This window comes from Epinephelus lanceolatus, chromosome 3, assembly GCF_041903045.1.
Source record: "Epinephelus lanceolatus isolate andai-2023 chromosome 3, ASM4190304v1, whole genome shotgun sequence".
Lineage (NCBI taxonomy): Eukaryota > Metazoa > Chordata > Actinopteri > Perciformes > Serranidae > Epinephelus > Epinephelus lanceolatus.
The window spans coordinates 26,002,409-26,022,571 of record NC_135736.1 but is presented as its reverse complement, the minus strand read 5'-3'; the positions used below and the strand labels follow the sequence as shown (position 1 = coordinate 26,022,571).

The 20,163-nt window shown below is 41.1% G+C and overlaps 1 protein-coding gene across 5 annotated transcripts in view; it reads right to left on the bottom strand.

The window, feature by feature from the left end:
* fbxw7 (F-box and WD repeat domain containing 7) overlaps positions 1 to 20,163 on the bottom strand; it is a 164,367-nt gene that overhangs the window by 24,641 nt on the left and 119,563 nt on the right. For 4 of the 5 annotated variants that reach the window (XM_033624669.2, XM_033624670.2, XM_033624668.2 and 1 more), the window contains 2 exons: positions 4,342 to 4,424; positions 1,950 to 2,091 (listed from right to left, as the gene is read on the bottom strand). In XM_033624669.2, the coding sequence (XP_033480560.1) occupies positions 1,950 to 2,091; positions 4,342 to 4,424 (225 nt within the window). Of the gene's footprint in view, positions 1 to 1,949; positions 2,092 to 4,341; positions 4,425 to 9,157; positions 10,397 to 20,163 lie in introns of those variants that run through there. The other variant, XM_033624672.2, reaches the window with a different exon arrangement.

Below are 20,163 nucleotides of genomic sequence, written 5' to 3'. Positions count from 1 at the left end.
ATTTCGGGAAACAAGCTTATTTCCTTTTTTTTTTTTTGGCCTTTTTTTGTTTGTTTTTTTGGGTCCATAAAATAAAATAGTTTTTTTTAGTGTTTATAGTAAACAAACCAGATATATTGTGTTAATTACTGAGCTTCAGCGGTGCTGGTAGCTGATTTTGTTATGAAAGGATAGAGCCACTCTCTTTACAATACGCCAAGCTAGCCTGCTGCTGGTTGTAAATGTAAGTTAAGTTAGACTGAAGACTTTTTAAGACCTTTTTAATGCCACTTGGAATGAAATTATGACGAATTTTACTGTAACCAAAACTGAAGAAAAAAAGGGGGAAGGAAAATTTTCATAAAATGTTTATTGTAACAAAAAGCTTGAATTTTTTGTGAGATGCCTGGTGTTCAAAGTTTTATTGGCTATTTTGTGTATCTCACTCTACATGTTAAATTCCACTGACTTGAGTCACATCGTGTCATCCAGGGTAGTGACAGCTAGCTAGCTAAACAGTGGCTCCTCTGTTCTGACTTCCTGACTAGAAACAAGACATTACTGTTGTTGGTTGCTTTCTTCCTTTATCCTGATCTACACGACAGGTATATTATTTTTTTTGTAAAGATGTTAGCAATTATTCTGAGATTTTACAATGCAACGTCAGAAAAAAGATTAATTAAATCCTACTACCCCTGTATTAGCATTTTTAATACTTTTGAGAGATTAAATTAAGACATTTTAATACCAATTAAGGCCATATTTTTAGACTAATAAATTTAATACCCTTTAAGACTATTAAAGGATATGCAGGAACCCTGTTATACTTACTGGAGAGACATGAGTGGCATTGATCTATCTCTCTTCAAAAGGGTGAATTTCCCAAATCTCAAACTTGTCATTTACTGTAATATAGGGACTTTGCCATGGCCATATGTGTCGTTGCGTTTCCCTTTACATAATCCCAAAATAACACCAGGCGATTCTGTGAGAACATTCTTTCTAGCTACAGTATGTAACATTGTAGTTTCCCTCTCTAATAGCAGCTACAGGCTCGGACTGGACTGGGGAATGTACAGAATGTAAGTTTGAGGTTTAGCAACTGCAGCGTGCGCTGTCAAATTAAAGACTGCAGTAGGTCAGGCTTGAAGACTAATATACGTAAAATAAACACTGAGGTGTCACAGGTTCGCTCGGCTATTGGAGGATAATGAGTTTAAGCTCTCTCAGGTAATGAAGTCCATGGCAACCTATTATATAGGAAATCAGAGAGACCCCATCAAGGCTAATATGTTTAAATGACATCCTATTTCCATGAAGTCTGGAATCATTAGAGATGAAGTCTAACATGAGAAAAATGGCTCTATTATGTTTGCACCTGTACGGACAATAATATAGGAGAATTAATATAAAAATAGGGTAAACTATGGATACAGTATTATGTTTTACATCTCCATCACAGGGCTCTGCAGACACTGACAGTAATCACAACAACATGTATCTAACAACATACAATAAGTCTTTAACAAGTTTGCTAATCATGGACACAAAATGACCTCCTAAGAGACCCGTAATCCTCATTACTGTCTGGATAATGTAGCAAAAATACATGACAAAGTCACAAAAGGTTTCATTTATACTGCAGTAACTAATTTCTTTATATTAGAGGAAAATAGAATACAACATCTGTTCATCTTTTAGTCCAGACTATAGTCCTACAGTCGAAACATGGGATGTTATAACTCTACTTTTAAGTCTGAACAGGTACGGCTAATTCCAATTCCACGCTACAGTGGCTATGGTAATGTGGTGGGCCCTAACAACAAGGCGGCAATTATCTTTGAGACTAAGTGAGCATTGATTGGGCACAACATCTGCTTTTTGATGAGCTTTTGCTCGAGGGTTTGGAGCTGTCCGTAGGGGAAAGGAAAAAGAGACGAAGAAGAAGAAGAAAACTCCAGTGTGCTCACCTGAAATGTTCGGAGCCATTCTTGAAGACCCGTGGGTGGCTGGATTGAGGTGATGCGCCGTCTCTGCTGCCCCTGACCATTGGCTGTTCTGATGTGGCCAAATGTGGTGGGTGTGGCTGGACATGGGACAATGCCTGTCGGGCTGCAATGTACAAGGAAAGAAGAAACCGTTAAAACCTAATATTATGAGATTTTCAGGGCAAATAGAGGACTGCAGACAGTAGACAGAGAACGTGAAAGAGAACTATTTACTTAAGTGAGAGTGCTGCAGGTGGCAGCGGCGAAACAGGCTGCAATGTAACCACTCAGGGCATATTCGCACCATCAATGTACGTCCCCTAAAGTGCTTGTTTTGCCACTGACAGGCTCAGATTTTGGTTTTTAAGTGTCTGACAACATTATGAAAAGGATCCCTACAGAGACAGACCTTTCTGTTAAAGAGTAAAATCATTTTTGTTTAACCAGAAACAGCCCAGAAAATGCTACTGCCAAACCCACCAGACTCCATTTAAATAAACAGCAATTTTATCATCATAAAACACTCTTCATTCAAAGTCAACAGAAACAAAATAAAGCTCACAAAAACTGTCTTGTTTTGTCTTTCCACTCTTCCAACAACCACCAACTCTGGTTTTACCTGAAATAAACCCTTAATTCACCCAGTCAGATGTGAAAATATGCTGGCTCTATACACAATAAAATGACTGTTTAGTTAAAAGGAGTCAGGTGGGTTTGCTGGTAGCAATTTCCAGGCTGTTTCTGGGGAAACAAAAAGGAACTTATTCTTTAATGAAAAGGTCTATCTCTGTAGCAGTCCTTTCCAACAGTTGTCAGACACTTAAAATAACAATCTGAACCTGAATGTAAAAAAAATAGGCGCTTTAGGCATCAAGTGGTTACATTACAGCCTGTTTTGCAGCTGCCTGCTGCAGCGCTTCTACTCAATACCAGACCAAAAACTGTTGCTCCATTAGTCAATTAGACACAAACACATGAGAAAATAGGGTGAAAAATACTGAAGTTACCCTTTAAGGGTAACATTGTGGTAACATTACAGATATATTAAGGATACACTATTAATGAGAACAACAACATGAACAATAATAAGGTTGCTATGAGGGGATTTAGTTGTTCCAGAATTTGATTTCCTGCAGATATTTCCACTTGAAATGATTTTGTAGTGGACAAAAAGACACACAATGGCCCATGGGTCACTGGAGGAGCAAAGTTGAATACGTAAAGCTACACTTTAAACTACAGCATTTTGCTAATTTGATTTAGCAATAAAATCCCCAGCTGAAAGCATGAGTAGCCTACTATGATGGCAAATTAAAATTAGACCATTTATGACCAATTAAAAAGATATGTTACCACAATATTAGGGTGAAAAAATGAATTGTGTATGAATATTAGAGCTGCTGTTGGACCTAAAAAAATATTAAATATTTCCTGCCTGTGTACATAAAAAAAACAGTTTTTGTTGTTGAGTTCTTACCATGCCAAATTAAATTTAGAAATGTTAATAAAACTTGAGATATCAGTGAAACGTTCAGAACAACTTGCATATTTTTATGTCCTTGAAACACATTTTTTAACGTTTACTGAAGTTATCCTGTTGGTCACAGAGGGAGAACTAAATTTGACATGCAGAATGTCAAAATCGCAGGAAAAAAACTCAGTAAATATTTGCCTGAAAGTACCTCCAAGACATATTTTCTAACTCGGAAACTTCAAAGTATGCACAATCCCGCAGATTCCTGCTCAAGTTCAAGTCCAGACTCTCCCGTTGTGAGAACCTGGATGTGAAAAGCAGCACAGGACTTCAAAGTGCACCCATGTGCCCCTGCAATGTAAGGGCAAGGGGAGAAGCCGTCCAGTGAGCACCCTCAATACCTCAGATTACGCTTGCTGACAGCAAAAGGGAAAGCTGGGGGTCCATTTCATTATTGATTCATTTTTAATGGGCGGGGAGGCTGAGACGGAGCCAGCTACATGGTAACATTTACAGTTAAGTGGCTGTGTTCAGTCTGAATTTTAATGTGGCTACATGTGAACACGTGCATTAAATATTGAGGGTTAGAGAAACATCTGGGCCTGCGGGCTGGATGTCGGAGATGCAATGTGATGTGAAGCATCATTCTGTTTGAAGATACAGCTTCTTTGTTCATGCTTCTTGATATTTCTTTTGTTATTTCTTTTCATGGTAGCTTCATTTAATATGTGTATAGCACTAAAACAAGGAGATAAGTCTCATTAAAATGTTTTTTTCTTCTAGTGAAATCCCTTTGACTTTAAGGTGGGGGAAATATGCAGGACAGTGCAGCACAAAGAAAGGAGAGGATGTGTCTCTGATGAGCAACTGAAGGTGTTATGGGTGAAATCTGGGCTTTACCTTGGATACTCCGGGCCTTTGCAGGGCTTTTTTCCTGAAGGGAAAGATCGGACCTCGGGGCCATGGTCCAACTTCCTCTTCATCTGAGAGAGAAAAAGACAAGAGAAGAGAAACATTAGAAACCATCACAGCATGACAATGGAGGAGGTATTTAAAAATGCAAACCTAATTACAACAGTGCATCCCTCTCGGTAGTAAATAAAAATGTACACCACATAGAATTTAGCTGCAGGGGGTAGTTCTGGCATGTGTTGTAAAATCCATCATTGTTTCCAATAACCTTCTTCCAAAAACAGTCCAAGTCACTTTATTTTTTGAGTGAGAAGCCAGTTCCTTGAAAAGCAATTTTAAAAAAGGACACGCGTCATAGACGTTTTTAAGAAACAGAGGTGGAAGCAGAAAATTGCTTTTGTAAGTCACAGACTTTGTTAACATTATGTCTGAAATCCAGCATATTAAAATTCCAACACCACAGTCTTGCAACAGCTATATGCAAATCAGAAATTAAACTTTAATGCATGGGCTGGAGATTCATTTTATTAACATGTTCCATAACAAAGCGGAGAGGTACGACCTATCTGTAGATGAGATAGGAAGACACAAAGCGGCCGCTTGTTTAACAGTGCTGTCTTTTGATTATGTTTCATGGTGAAGATGATTCTTGAGCAACCAGACAGACACCCCATTAATATCCAGAGGCACTCCCACATTCACACCCAGAGCTCCGAGCGTACAGAATGTTCACACACACAAAATAACCACAAAGTACAGAAACTCGTTCGGGAAGGGTGCATTCTTTGACAATGAAGTTTGATTCCTACTGATACTTGAGAGGGCAAAACAAAGCAAGTCAGTTCTTTATCTCTTTCTATCACCTGCATGTGCGCACATCACACCGGTCCCTGTTACCACCTACCCTACTGCGCAAACAAAGGAGCCTGTGTGAGACCGGGCGAGCTAATTTTCTTCATCCCATGCCTGCCACTCTCTCTGGCAAGGCCTCGCACTACACATGCAAGTGATCACCCTCTCATCGCCGGTCCCTAATGATTCACAAGCTAACGGATAACTGAACTGAAGTGTCTGGCCAAAAGGAGATATACAATGTAACAGTATGGCCTTGTTTCTTGATTAATTAAACATGTTTCATGTTTAAATGAAAGCTTAGCGAGATGTGATCACTGCCCTTCAGTTTCAGCCTCAAGTAAAGACTAACACACTGTGCTCTCAACTCTCTTTCTGGACTTCAAATATGCTTTATTGTAGCACCAACAAGGGTATATTTTGAGCACAAGCTGGACATCATGGTGGAGATGAATGATTTGTTCCGACACTGCAGCACATAGCATGTTTTTAAGGAGGTTCCCTTACATTACTTGTGGCATAACAATCATTTTTTTGTGCTTTCATTTAGGGTCAAAAGAATTTGGCAACAGTCTGTCTACAGTTACAGTGCAGCCTGTTGTGCTGCAAGACACAACCTGCACTGGAAGACGTGTTGCAGAACTTCCATCTGTCCTCCTGCTATTGTAGAATCTGATAATGGCTCGTAGAAACCAGAAACCACATTCAAAATAAACCATTTTTTCCTCCCCTGCTTTTGAAGTAAACAGTGCTTTTTTTCAATGTATTTCCAGTATGTTATTGTAGTATCAGATGCTGAGAATGCAGCGCTGGACATTTGACTCCATACTGTCTGGCTTTACAGTGGCATGATTACAGGTCTCTCCCCAAGATGTGTGTTTTTTTGTTTATCACTATAATTTGGTGAATGTGTGTTTGTACTCTCAGTGTATCCAGCCCGAGGGCCACATTTGAGCGCTGGGAACGGCACGCAATATATCAAAAACAATGATGCATCAAGAGAAACAATTCAGAAAACCCTGAGTTATGAGTAGGATTATAAGCAACTGCACCTATGCACTGGGTTTTAACACAGGCTTCTCTGCCTCAGTGTAGACTAAAGAATGAATCAATGCACCAACTGACACAACCAAAGCCGGAGTTTATAGAGGCATGTGGACATGACCGGCACACCAACTTGTACTGCAGGTTAGATGCCCCCTGGACATAACACTGTGATCCAACGATTGATTTGTGACCTTTTTTTTCCTCACAAGTCGACTCCTCTGTAAAGTATGGAAGTAAAAACTGAGAAATGGATAGTGTTGGAGTCGGGACCCTGTTCATTCCTATGAAAGTTGCTCAATGAAGCCAAAAACTGTTGCGTATAAAATTACTTGGATGATCAGCACTGATTCTGCACTGATTCTTCCATAGAGCAGGCGCACCAGAGACTTCCGCTAACCGAGCCGTCTACTTCCGTTTAGTGGCCTGCTAACTTTAATGGAGATAAAAGGATTCAATCGTAAAGTTCTTCTAGACTTTTGAAATGTTATCGGACTGTATGGATCAAATTCTAATAGTTAAATGAGTCATTTCGAGCAAGTTCTGATGCTAAAAAAAATGTATTCACGTATATAAAGACCTTTCTTTTGCATTGTAAGTCTATGAGACAAAGTATTTTTGGGTCACATGGGATCAATTGATGGACGTAATTCCACAGTTTGGCCACTACAAAAATTGGCTTCAAAGCCAGCGCAGCTCCTGGGAGAACACTGTTAAGCTGCAGGGTTGATTTAAGGGAAGATCCACACAAATCTTGGGTATTAAATTACAAAAATGTATAGAGGAGGCTCTGGGAAAACTAATCTGCATAGCAAAAAAACATGCAAATGTAGTCCAAACATTTTCAAAAGCTGGGAAGGTAGGTATCTTATGTTCCACTTGTCTACATTTCGGATATCTGGCTGACAGCCTGTTTGATTGCTGAGGACTATAAAGAGGGGTTTATATGATAATCGTGTTTGTTAAGATCCAGCTCTTAAACCCAACTGCCTTGTTCTTAAAGCGGTGATCTCACTGCAATGGCAGTTCAGTAGCCAAGGAGAGCCTGGGTGTGTGTGTGTATGCATGAATTTGTGTGTGTGTGTGTGTGTGTGTATGTGTGTGTGTGTTTGCGAGTGGGAGAGAGAAAAGGGGGGAGCGCTGGCTGGCTGGCTGGCTTTGAGTGTGTCTCTGTGTGTACATGCAAGAAAACCTCAAACTAAATGCGGGCGTGAAAAAAACAGTGTGTAACCAGCCTCTCCTTGTGTTTCAGCCTGGGAAAAAGGTAACCAGAGCACGCAGTGTTTGTAAATCACCGCTAATCAGTCCTCCCCTCCTTCCCTTCCTCCTGGCTTCCCCCTTCTCTATCTGGCCAAAAGCACGACAGATGGATACACCGAGAGTTAATGATATTTTAAAGACAGCAATCACTCTTGCATAATGTGTTGATTCATTTCACCGCAGACTGCATCCTGCAGCATCAGTCACTTGAAGAATCTTTTCTCATTTTTCAAATACTGTTTCAAGCAGCCATGAAACAGTTTCATCATGTCAATCAGCAACACAGCAACACTTGCATCTGAGAACTGGCCATGTTGGGAAAGACTTCATAAGGACCAGGATTGCAATCAAAGCAAAAAATGGGTTTGAACATGTCTTTAACATGGAGTTTCTGTCAGTACCATCAAAAAGCGGTGTGAAATAATTCGAGCTGCAGGGGCTGACTTCAAAATCCTGATATCTTAGAGTGAGCACTTGCACAAAATGGATGGAGAGAATACAAATGGGTCACCATTCAATCCAATAATCTATTACCCATTGATTAAGAATGACATTTTCACTTAATTACAAGGATTAATTGAGTAAAAGCTTCGACACCACACAGACAAAGTGCACACAACCACACAAAAAATCCCCCACCGCAAGGAAGTGAATGATATGTGATTAACAAATTTGTTTACATTACACACTCTGCGTAATGGATTTCCCTTTCAGATTCTTGTTTGTACTCTGCATTTCCAACTAAAGGGAGCATCATTTCATGGCTGCCATCCAGCATAATACACCCAACATCCTTGAGGATATTCTCTACCTCACACAGTCTGACACAGTGACCCATTATCTGTGCTTGGAGCCGGAGGCGAGTGCACAATGTCAGGGGATAGGCTGCTCCAAACAGGCAACAGCAGACTGATCACATGCATGCATCTCAAGCAGTCACTTTGGTCACTGCAAGATAACCACTGCTGCATAATGTAGGATCATAATAACCCTGCAAACTGTGGAGGATCGCAGGGGGAACGGGTGGTTTTTGGTTTCCTGGTGCTGATAGTTATTTGCAAAAGTGGCAGTCTGCATGCTTCCATACATTAAAAAAGGCGATATCAGCCATCTTTACGTAGTATACATGTTATAACTCAAGCATCGGGTAGGTTATGTGAAGGGGAGGACCACAGTTGATGTACAGGTGCAAGGGAGCATCGAGCCAGCACTGAGGCAAAATGGGATCTTGTGCCAGCCAGAAACGGGGAATTCAGTAGTGCATAAGGCGGAAATATGAGCATATTTTCATCCAGCCTTGCAGGATGAGATGGTCACATAAGTGCCACAGCAGTAACCCATTTACAAACACAACCATTGGAATCGGCGCGGTGGCGTTTATTTACACGGCTGAAGTTACTATGAGGGAAAGGATGCCAAAATCGCGTCGTGATATTCCAACATTTAACGCAAACACAACATATAGGCCCGGGCAATTAAAGCTTGCGTCTCTGGGGGTCTGCTACACTGCTGTTCATCCTCCGCAGTGGCCGCACAATCTGCCGCGAGAGGCGCGTCAGAGATAATGAGGGCGACACAGCGAGTCAAAGACTAAATAATAAAGAGACGGGGATGTGTTGGAGGTGATGCAAACACAAATCCTACTCACTTTGTAGAAAATCATCTTTAAAGTACCGTAGAACCCCATCCTTGTAATCCGGTGTGTTTCCCTTTTTCCTCTTCAGTGACAATCGGTGAAGTCCAAATGTGTGCGCGCGGTGGGGAGATGGCTCTGACAGTGTGAGGGCAGCGTACTCTCAGGTAAATCCGTCTCTGATGTGAACATGCTCGGGCACGTCACCGGACTGGCGTGCATGCGGTAGATTCCCCCGGTAAAGGCATTAAAATAGAAGCACAGGAGAGGAAGGAGGAAACAGAAGCTCCGCCGTGTCACGCCGACTTAAATGGGTGCTCGGTCGGTGGGGTGAACAATGCGATGCGACGATCCCGGAGGCGTGTGCGCCGCCGACCAACCTCACCGAGCAGGGAGTGAACAGATGAGGGAGAAAGAGGGTGACACTCGGCAGAAAGGGGAGGAGTGGAGGGGAGAGCGTCAGAGCAAGCAGAGCAGTGCCCTCTTCCTTTCCTTCCTTCCTCGCACAGGCTGCACGACGGCTCCTCCAAACAGGATCGGATTACAGCCTCCCCGGTGGAGACGGCAGGAATGGTGCAGTCCAACATTCAACACTGTGTGCGCAGCGCATCCTCGGATACGGGGGACATACGGGGAGCAGGCGAGGCGGCACACGGGGACCGGGTGGGGTGCGCGCTTGTCCTTTTTGCTTAAAGGTGGACCTCCACTTGTTGCGGAACCAAAATGCATCCATGCACCACGCCCAAGGCTCTCTATTTTTACGCAGGAGGCATCCTCGCTCCCAAAAAGCTCTGCATCATATACAATGTAAACATGCCTCCATGTAAAGCATATATGCAAAGGTGCAAAGTACCGTGCTGAATTCTAAAGCAAACACTCTGCCATTATAACCTATCAGACACCAGACTGAATGGACCCACGTCTGCTGCACCTGCTTATTTGCACACACATTGAACAGGCCAATATTTGCATTTCAGTATGGCAGGTAATGAGTGACTGCACCTGCCCTGTTAGACACATCACACACACACACTGCTGATGGCTCCACCACTGTTATTTCAGCTCCTTAAAAAACACCACAGCCTCAAGATGGCAGCTTTACTTTAAAAATACATGAACATTTAGTACAGGGGGATGTAAACTACACATATTAATCTCATTTAGCCACACAAATTAATACACCAGGAGCTTTTTTTGTTTGATTAATTTGGACACACTGAGAGCAGAGAATATTAAATAGTGTCCCTGGCCAACCTGCGATGCAATTCTGTATCAAACTGACCAGCTGCCAATTATTAGCAGTGACAATTTGTGTAGTTTAAAGGTCCCAAGTCAGGTTTCCATGTCTTTTTTAACATAAAGTAGGTAGAGACGCTATATTAATACTGTAAAAGTATCCAAACATTCAATCCACAGCGAGATGCACACAGTCCATATTCAGAAAATTGCCTATAAATGAGCTGTCCGGACTTCTGGGAAGTTGTGATGTCACAACTACACTATATAGACTGAATCACAATGTTTGTGGGTGGAAAATCCCCATGTCATGTACACTAAATACAATGGCGCTGTGCAAACTCTGCCTCAATTGGTTAGTTTTTAAAAAAGCACCTAAAAAAAATAAATATCAGTTTAAGTGTAGCTATATCTACAGTATTTTCACCACTTTCTTGCCGTCATACAGCCTTTTCAGATGGTCAACTGAAGCCGTTATTTTAAAGCCGCCAGACTCCGCTGACAAAAACAGTCATTTATGAACAGGGGAGTAGCCGGTGTACCACTGCCTTGATCTGTTAGAGTGCGATATAATAGAGTGTGATAAACTGATACTGTTTTTTTTAGGAGGCTAAATTCTGTTCTGCTGCGACCCCCGTCCACAGCAGTACATTGCTTAGCTTCTGTGCTGGTATATGTAGTATATCAAACAGGCTAGCAAAGCAATGCACTGCATAAAGTAAGCACAGCAGAAATGTCAGATAGGTCGGACCATCGTGTTTAACTATATATCTTTGAACATTACAATTACGGCTGAAAATGACAACAGAAATAAACAAGTTTGCCTATTTTACGTATCTCTGCAATTCATATAAATTGCCAGTTGTCAACCCGGAAGTGAGTGTTGTTAGCATGAGGTCAGGGTGATTCAGTCTATAGATCGTTTCAATATTGAAACATGAACGGTCTAAACGGGTCCCTTTGTATTTCCTGTTGTACTGTTATGCAGGGTATGTGAATGACATCAGTTGACAGGAAGTAAACACGAACCAAAGCTGTTAGCTAGCAATGCTATTCCAGAGAAACGGTCTATAAAGATAGAAAGAGCCGCTACAGCCATTCCCCCAGCTGCAATGACACAGTGACATGGAAGATCTGGAAGTGATGACCAGTCAGAGCATACTGGGCTTTTTCGGGAGGGAGGCTTAAAGAGACAGGTGCTAAAACAGGGTGTTTCAGTCAGAGTGTGAACACAGGTATATTCAGGCAGACAGTTAGGGAAGAATGATGTGTTTTTTAACCATTAAAGGACAACTTCGGTGTTTTTCAACCTGGGCTCTATTTCCCCATGTGTATGTGTGTGTATGATTCATGGGTACCACTCATTCTAAAATTGGTTCAGTATTGAGGCGCAAAACGAGCTAAAACGGTAACGGGGGCAAATGCGTCCCGTATAAAAGTGCTTTTTTTCGCCACTGACCGGTTCAGATCGCCAGTGCTATCTCTGTAGATAGCATATTGTAGCGGCCCTGGGGCAGTGGTGAGTGTGAATGAGTGGAGTCAGCTGTCAGTCAGTGTTGGAGCAGAAAGGGGGAGGGCTACCCCGCTGGGTACTGTAAGTGAGTATGTGTGTATGAAGTGTGTGTGTTACGCTAGAAGAGTCAGAGTTTGGGACGGAGTCTTTTACGTGCTACCCCCTGGAGTGTTAACAGAGTTTTTGGAGTGCTCAAATAAACGGGCCTTTTTCCCAAACGCAAGAACAGGATGTCGCGCAACACCCTGTACAGCTTTCACAGGCTGCCTTTGTCGGACGGCGAGATGCTGAAGTTGTGGCTAGTTGTGCTACAAATGGATGCTAACACTCCTGTCCAGACACTGCGCCTTGTAGACCATCGGGTCTGCAGTGCTCACTTCTCCCAAGATGACTGCTGCCAGCTGAAGAAGAGAAGACATCCAATCCCGAAACACCTCTTCCTCAAGAAAATGGCTGTCCCACGAGTAGAGAGAGCTACAGACACAGTGGAGCAAAGCTTGTGACATCACACAGCCCAGAGGTAAGGGAAAGGCTAGTATGCTATTTACAGAGATAACACTGGTGATCTGAATCGGTCAGTGGCGAAAAAACACACACTTCATACACACATACTCACTTACAGTACCCAGTGGGGCAGCCCTCCCCCTCTCTGCTCCAACACTGACTGACAGCTGACTCCACTCATAGCACTGGCGATCTGAACCAGTCAGTGGCGAAAAAAAACACTTTTAATGCGCAAACTTATACGGGACGCATTTGCCCCCGTTGCCATTTTAGCTTGTTTTGCGGCTCCGGCTGCATCCGCCTCCCTCAATACTGAACCAATTTTAGAACGAGTTGTACCCATGAATCATATGCACACATACACATGGGGAAATAGGGCCCAGGTTGAAAAATACCGAAGTTGTCCTTTAAAGTGTATAAACATGCTTAAGAAGACATCCACAATAAAAGTATGAACCTGACAATGAGCATCATATGGGACCTTTAAATTAAACTTACTCTAAAGGCATAAGTCTAATCTGGCCTCTGGGAACAACACTATTTTCTCTGTTTTATATATCCAGTTCAAACCAGTTTGGACCACACCATTAGGAGATCTTCACCATTCTTCACCATTTGCAACCCTTGACCTCACAAGACGTCAGCATTAGATCATCAAAACACGGGACACAATTAAGGGTCATGGGAAGGGCTCTATTCACAGGTGATGAAGCTTTGAGATCTGGCAGCCTCTCCGACACTCCTGGCTTACACCTGTAATTACTGCGTGACCTGACACGGGGGAATTTTCGGGCTTGTCACTGAAAAGAAAAACCTGGCAAGAGAGTTCTCGTAAAAAAAAAAACCTGCCACAATGGAACTGTTGATTTGTTTTGGACGAGATGCAAAAGAAACTGATGCGATGTGACGCTCTGGTAAATCACCATGCAAAAAGCTAAAGGGTTTGCAAAGTAAATAAAAGCTAACTATGCACAGTGAGTCTGAAAAAACATCTGGATGAGCGAAGAGCAAAGAGAAGAGATTTGAATCATTTGAGAGGACACGACAGGTGTAAGAGGACTCGGCTAATCCCTGGCATTTTAGTCACACTTTCTTACCGCAGACACACACACATAAAAGCACCCGAACTGGTGGACGGAGGGTGCATCAGACAGAGCTGGTCGAGCTTTGTCTGTGTGTGTTTAAGGTGGCCCTCATGAGAAAGGCCCTCTCGTTGCTCTCCGCCGGCTCAACCTTTACACAGCACATTGGAATGCTTGGCATGCAAGAGGGGTTGCACTGTGGCCTTTGAATAGGCCGTGGCCTCCTTTGTCGCTCTCCTTCTGCCAGTTGGTAAAGCATTAACAGGCCTCACCCCCCCTCCTGATACTGACCTTCTGCTTATCAAAACCAAAATCATGCTGGTCACACATGAAGCTGCAAAAACAAAAAAAGTTTCTCAAAAAGGAAGCTCATTTTTAACTTGTTTAATTATTTAACAAACAAACCTCCTCAGGTACACCGCTCCATCAGACACTGTCTCCTTCTGCTGCAATATTTGAACAGCAGAGGATGTATAAAAATACACTCATTACATCGCAGTGCAGCAGATAGCTTGTGGGGAAATGCAAATGTTGTCTCATTTGACTGTGCACAAAGAATAGACAACATCAATGCCAAGGTTTCAGCACACTGACTCAACAGATACTGTACAAGCCCGCAGACACGTTGAGCATCCTTGGATGTATGAAGACACAGGAGAGGGTGATTAATGAATGGATGAGGCATTTTGCCTGCAAATATTGATCATTTTTCATATCAGTTTATTTATTAATCTTTTTCCTCATTAATAAACTGGCTATTTAGACTATAAGATGTCAAAAAATAATTAATAAAGCTCTGCACAATTTAGCAGAAAGCCAAATGTCTTTACACTGGTTTTGTCTTACAATCCAATTATGCAAAGCTATTTTAAAAGCAAGAAAATCCTCACAGTTTGGAAGCACTTGTTTAGTATTTTGACTTGATAAATGACTTAGAGAATGAACTGATTTAGAGCTGCAATTATCAGTTAATTAATTGATGGGCAGAGAATTAATCTGCAACGGTTTATTAATTGTAAAAATGTCAAAAACTCACTAGTTACGGCTTCTAAAATGTAAATCTTCTGTGATAACAGTTTGAATATCTTGGGTTTTGTTATGTTCGTCAACTTAGGCAGTGAAAAGTTGCAACAGGGATTTTTTTAATTTAATACACCAAAAGATTAATCTGTTAACCAGGAAAATTATCAGCAGATGAACCTATTATGAAGATAAAAGTTAGTTGCAGCCCTAAACTGATGATCTAAATTGTCAAATCAAATTTCCGTTGAGTCGCCGATTGTTCGTTGAAGCTTCAGAAGAGGTATTAAAGGTCTAACACCTGTCTTGTACAATTGGAGGAATGCGACCGAGCCTATTATTCCAAATCAACAGATGTTGGTGAAAAAGCTTCACTACAGGAGAAAAGAAGCTTTCTTGAGCAAATGTTTAATGTGAGGTGGTGAACTTGGTCTGGGCAAATACTTCCTGGGCAGTGATGCATCACTAAATGGCGCCGTGTCATTGTGCGATTGTCCTCTCTGTGGAAAAAAAAAAAATGAGGACGAGGGGGTCCTCCTTTCAATAGATTTTTTTTTTTTCCTGAAACGGTGAAGTGTGAGCCCTGATCCAGGCTGGACAGATGTAATGCTTGTGGGGGAGGTTTGATGAATAAGGAAACCATGGATCATGGCATTCTGCGAAGGATAATAATAGCATCATCTGCATGGAGTGGAATTAACATATCCTGCAGCCACCCACGCGACTGAAACATTCAAGTTTGAAGGGGTCAGGTCAAAAAAGAAATTAAAGTGAGAGCCACTGGTATCTCCCTCGTGACATCAATGATGCTCATGGAAAATAAATGAAGAACAGAGGTCAGTATTTGCAATTAGCGGCAATTATTTAGAAATTGGAGATTCAAGCAGATGCAGCATTTTAAAGGGTATACAAGTAGAGAGAAAATAATTAATAGGAAATGGTCTACACCAGGGGCTCTCAACCTTTTGTAACTCGTTTTCCCAAATACAGAAGGAAAAAACATAACAAAAAGGAGAAAAAAAGAAACTGGGCTGTAATATGTGTCAGGTGCACTGACAAAAGAAAAGAAATCCAAATTTATTGTATTCAGGGCCACATGTCCTCACCACACGGTTTTAAAGGGCTGTCTCCCGCATCACGTTTGTGTTAAAAAGAAAAATTTCAAGTCACTGCAACTAAGGGAACACTGACTAGCTAACAGTGGCAAAACAAGTTTGTCTTTACCTGATGAAGTGTGGTGGTTGGCATGGTGATATTCAAACGTAACTGGTCATTAAAATTATGTGAATATGTGAATTCCTGAGAACATTAAAAATATAACATAAAATAAAAATATATATAAATTCAATCTAACCATCTGACTTCCACAGCCCACTAGACGGCACTCTGAGGCCCACCAGTGGGCCGTTAACGACTAGTTGAGAACAGCTGGTCTGCACAATGAAAATGAAAAATGTACAAAAGTTTCACCACTAAGGAGAGAGTGATGAAATTCAAAAAGCCAGTGTCTCCTGTTGCTTCTATTAACACAGGCATACATGTATACACTAAAAGGCTTAAAGGGACAGTTCACCCCGAAATCAAAAATACATATTTTTCCTCTTACCTGTAGTCCTATTTAGCAATCTAGATTGTTTTGGTCTAAGTCGCAGAGTGTTGTAGATATCAGCTGTAGAGATGTCTGCCTTCTTTCAAATATAATGGAACTAGATGGCACTCAGCTTGTGGTGCTCAAAGTGCCAAAAAATACATTGGAAAATTACAACAGCAATGTCTTTTTCCAGAAATCATGCCCAAGTTACTCAAGATAATCCACAAACTTTGTTGTGAGCAGTTTATGTAGGAACTATTTTTTTTCTATAGAACTACACCCACTAATCGTATCACCGCACAGAAGGAAGTGTGAGTCTTGTGCTGTCACAAGCACAAACTTCTCGTCTATGAGTAACATTAAAGCTCACACCAAAACTGTCTAGATTGATGAATACCACTACAGGTAGGATGAAAAAATATGTATTTTTGATTCTGGAGTGAACTGTCCCTTTAAGCTGGTGAGGCTCTCTCAAAGAATACTGGGCAGAAATAACACTGAGTATTATTTGTTGCTTATCTCTCACTAAATCGAATCTAAATGGGGATTTATGCCAGTTAATGAGTGGTGAAGTCTCATTTTATGATAAAGACTAATGCAGTGTAGCCAGGCAGCTTAATATGAACTGGTTAACGACAGAGATTTAAACATTTGATTGTATCTTTGCAAACAAAGCCTGCCACCACAATGTTTCCTTTAACAATCAGCAGAAGGCAGTAAAGCAGAAAACCACAATAATGATGCAATGTAGAAAATGAACGTGTCATTTCTTGAATGTAGTAGTTCCTAAGTGGAACAGGAGGCTGTGGGCTTCTGTACAGCTTCCTAACAGAATTACAGTTTTTACAGTCCTTCCTACTGCATCGGTACAGCATCCATAGTCTGTGTGATTTGAAAAGTAGAACTCAATGAAAATAAAAAAAATCTGTCTGCAAAGCACAGAAACTATTCCTGAACTTAAAATGTGGACTTCCCCACCGTTCCCCTCCAACACGAAATCTGCAAAACAGCTTGGACTACAAAGATGAAACTCAACTGGGACTACAGTACATCTGTGTCTCGAGCTCTGTTTTGTCTCTTGTCATCACACAACATTACAGGGAACAACAGCCATCCAGTCTCCTTACTCAGTAATGTGTACTATTAAAATTGACCACAGAGTGCTCAGCAAGGCAATAAAAGACACAGAAGTTGATTTCCCTGCGGAAAATAAGTCAGTGTGGTGTGAGTGCTTAGGGAAAATGATATTGACACTGTGGATTCAATGTGCACGCTGAATGCAGGAAGTCTGCAAACAGAGAGACAAATTATTGCTTCATTCTTAACCATTCTTAATAAACAAGTGTCTACTGGTATCAGACACTTAAATTGATTGCTTTTTAGGATCTTTTCAAGATAATTTTAAACCAAATTTAAGATTTATTTTTGAACTATTCGTCTTTCTTATTCAAGCACTGCAGATAAGTATAAAGGTGAGTAGTATACATGTTATTTAAGTGAGTTAAGTTAATCTACAATTTGCCAACAGGTAAGTGCAAGCATAAAGTATTAGATTCAGTGGTAGGTTTAAAGATTTGTAACATCAGGAATGTGGAGAGAGCTTGACTCATTTTGCCAAAGAGAAATTTAAAGATGGATAAATAAAATTGGATAAAATATTTGTGGTAATCAGGACCTCACAAATTCAAATTCATGTATATATTTATAAAAATAGAATGTAAGACATTTTAGGAATTTCTAAGGACCAGCAGACACCCTGATAAATTAATTAATAAACGTGTTAATAACCTCTGTACACAATTAACTGTTTTACAATCACCAGCATAACACAAAATCTATATATAACATTGTGTCTACTGTATTCTGATTAATCTCTAACCCTTCAAATCTTTTAATGACTTAAATTGTCATATATCAAAGAAGTGCGTAAAACAAACCATCAAATGTTTCCTGGAAAAAAAGGGAAAGTTTTGCCTTAAAGTACACTTGTGCCATTCCCACTAATGTTAAAACAATACAAGTACATGTTTAATTTTTAGCAGTAATACCCACAGTCCCACCTGAGGAGAACAATATGCACTTCCTGGCAGACTACAGTTCTTCCCAGCAGGACTACAGAGACACCTGGGCACCATTCGGTTGTCCTTGTAGTCCTGCTGGGAAGAACTTTAGAGGTGGGGATAAAGATGGACACTGCGTCATTAGTTTTACCACAGAGGTGTTAAATTTGATGTGCAAGAAGTGATGAATCCAAGTAGTCAATGACTAAATGCGTGCTTCTTTGCATTTTAAAAACTTGAATGATGCTCTTAGTCGTTATGTTGTCCAATCACAAGCATCACACCCTAATCCTAAGGTCATCGGCAAAGTGTCCAAAGCATACATCTGCTCACTGGCACTCGACTGATGGAAGAAAAAGCTTCAAAGTGAAAAATGTGACCCTCTCCAAGAGCCAGAGCCTCTTAAATTTGACCTCCAACACGACAGAAAAGTTAGCCAGCAAGTTTGGATGGCTTTTATTCAGTGAGTGACTTCTCTGAACTGCATCACCTTCCTCAATTGTCCAAAGTCAAGTTTATTTATACGGCCTAAAATCACAAGTTTGTCTCAGAGGACTTTACAATCTGTACTATAATATCTGTACAATGACACCTTCTATCCTTCAGAACAATAATACAGAGAAAGAAAAACTCTTTGGAAAAAATAAGAAAGCCTCACTCCTTCATGAAGAGGCGAACAATAGTACAATGGGTGGAGATGATAGTCACAGCGTGGGTTGAGATTTTGAGTTTATAAAATGTTAAGCACAACATAAAGTAAATAGATTTTCAAGCGAAGACCTCAGGATACATGTGAAGTTCAGGACTTTCATTCAGTCAGGACTGTTTAAAAGTTTTAAAGCTGCTTTTGGCTCTGTGGAGGAAGAGTGATGAAACTTGGATTTTCTCTCAGTTAAATAACTTCGCTAAAATTCCTAATACACTATACGCTAAGCACCTGAGGAGGAGGTCATATACTATACGCTCTAATGGCAAACTGAACAGGAAAAATTTCACCATAGAGGTATTAACATTTCCCTCCATTTCTAATCCTTCCCAACGATAGGCCTATCTAGTTTTTGCATTTGGATGCAGCCTGAGCTGTCATATCTCATTCAGAAATGAAAGAGGGTTATGGAAATGTGTGTGATGAGCCAGGTGAAACTTGGCCGGGGCTGGCATCAACATTTACACAGAAACGAATAAACCTCTTTAATCATCCAGAATTACCACTCTGCATCCCAGATGAAGCAGAGCGAGCCAAATTGTGCCTGCTGGGTGCTGCCTGTCATCTGTAGATCCCTAAATATGTTTGAAAAGGTGGTGGGAAACCGCGTGGGGACATTCTGACGGTGACTCGGTCGCACGCTTTGACCCAAGCTCGCTACAGAAACTCGTGAATCACACTGCCTTTTGTATTTTATCCCCTCCATGTGATAGTGATCTCATCTGGAACACCATCTTCTCATACTACCCTTTTATCTCTCCAACAAAGCAGTAATTTGCATGTTTGCTGTTCCAAATAAAGGATTTCAAAAGAAAATAAGCCTGAGTAACCAAGAACGTTAACTATAACAATAACTTTAACATTAACGATGTGAGCATCCACACTGTTGAATGATAAGGTTCTGTGAGGTGTGACGCCAAGTATGCACTTCACACTCCAGCTGTGCTGCCCTGTAAATTTGGATGGATTTTGATTCAGAGGATGAATCATATTGGGTTTGGAGATCCTCTGGCTTTTCTTCTGGTGTCACCACCAGGGCAAAATGTTCACTTATCCAGTAAAATATCTCAACAACTACCAAATGAATTACCATGAAATTTAGCAAATAAATCCACTGCTCTCAGATGATGTATCTTTTATGATTGTCTGGTGCCACCACAAAGTTAACATTAGTGGTTTTGAGTAAAACATCACAACAACTATTGGAAGAAATTGAGCACAGCGTTAGTTCAGGCAGGACACGATGTCAAGCTCAGCTCACATCCCAGCTACATCAGCTGATCTCAAACAGCCCAATCAACCGATGGAG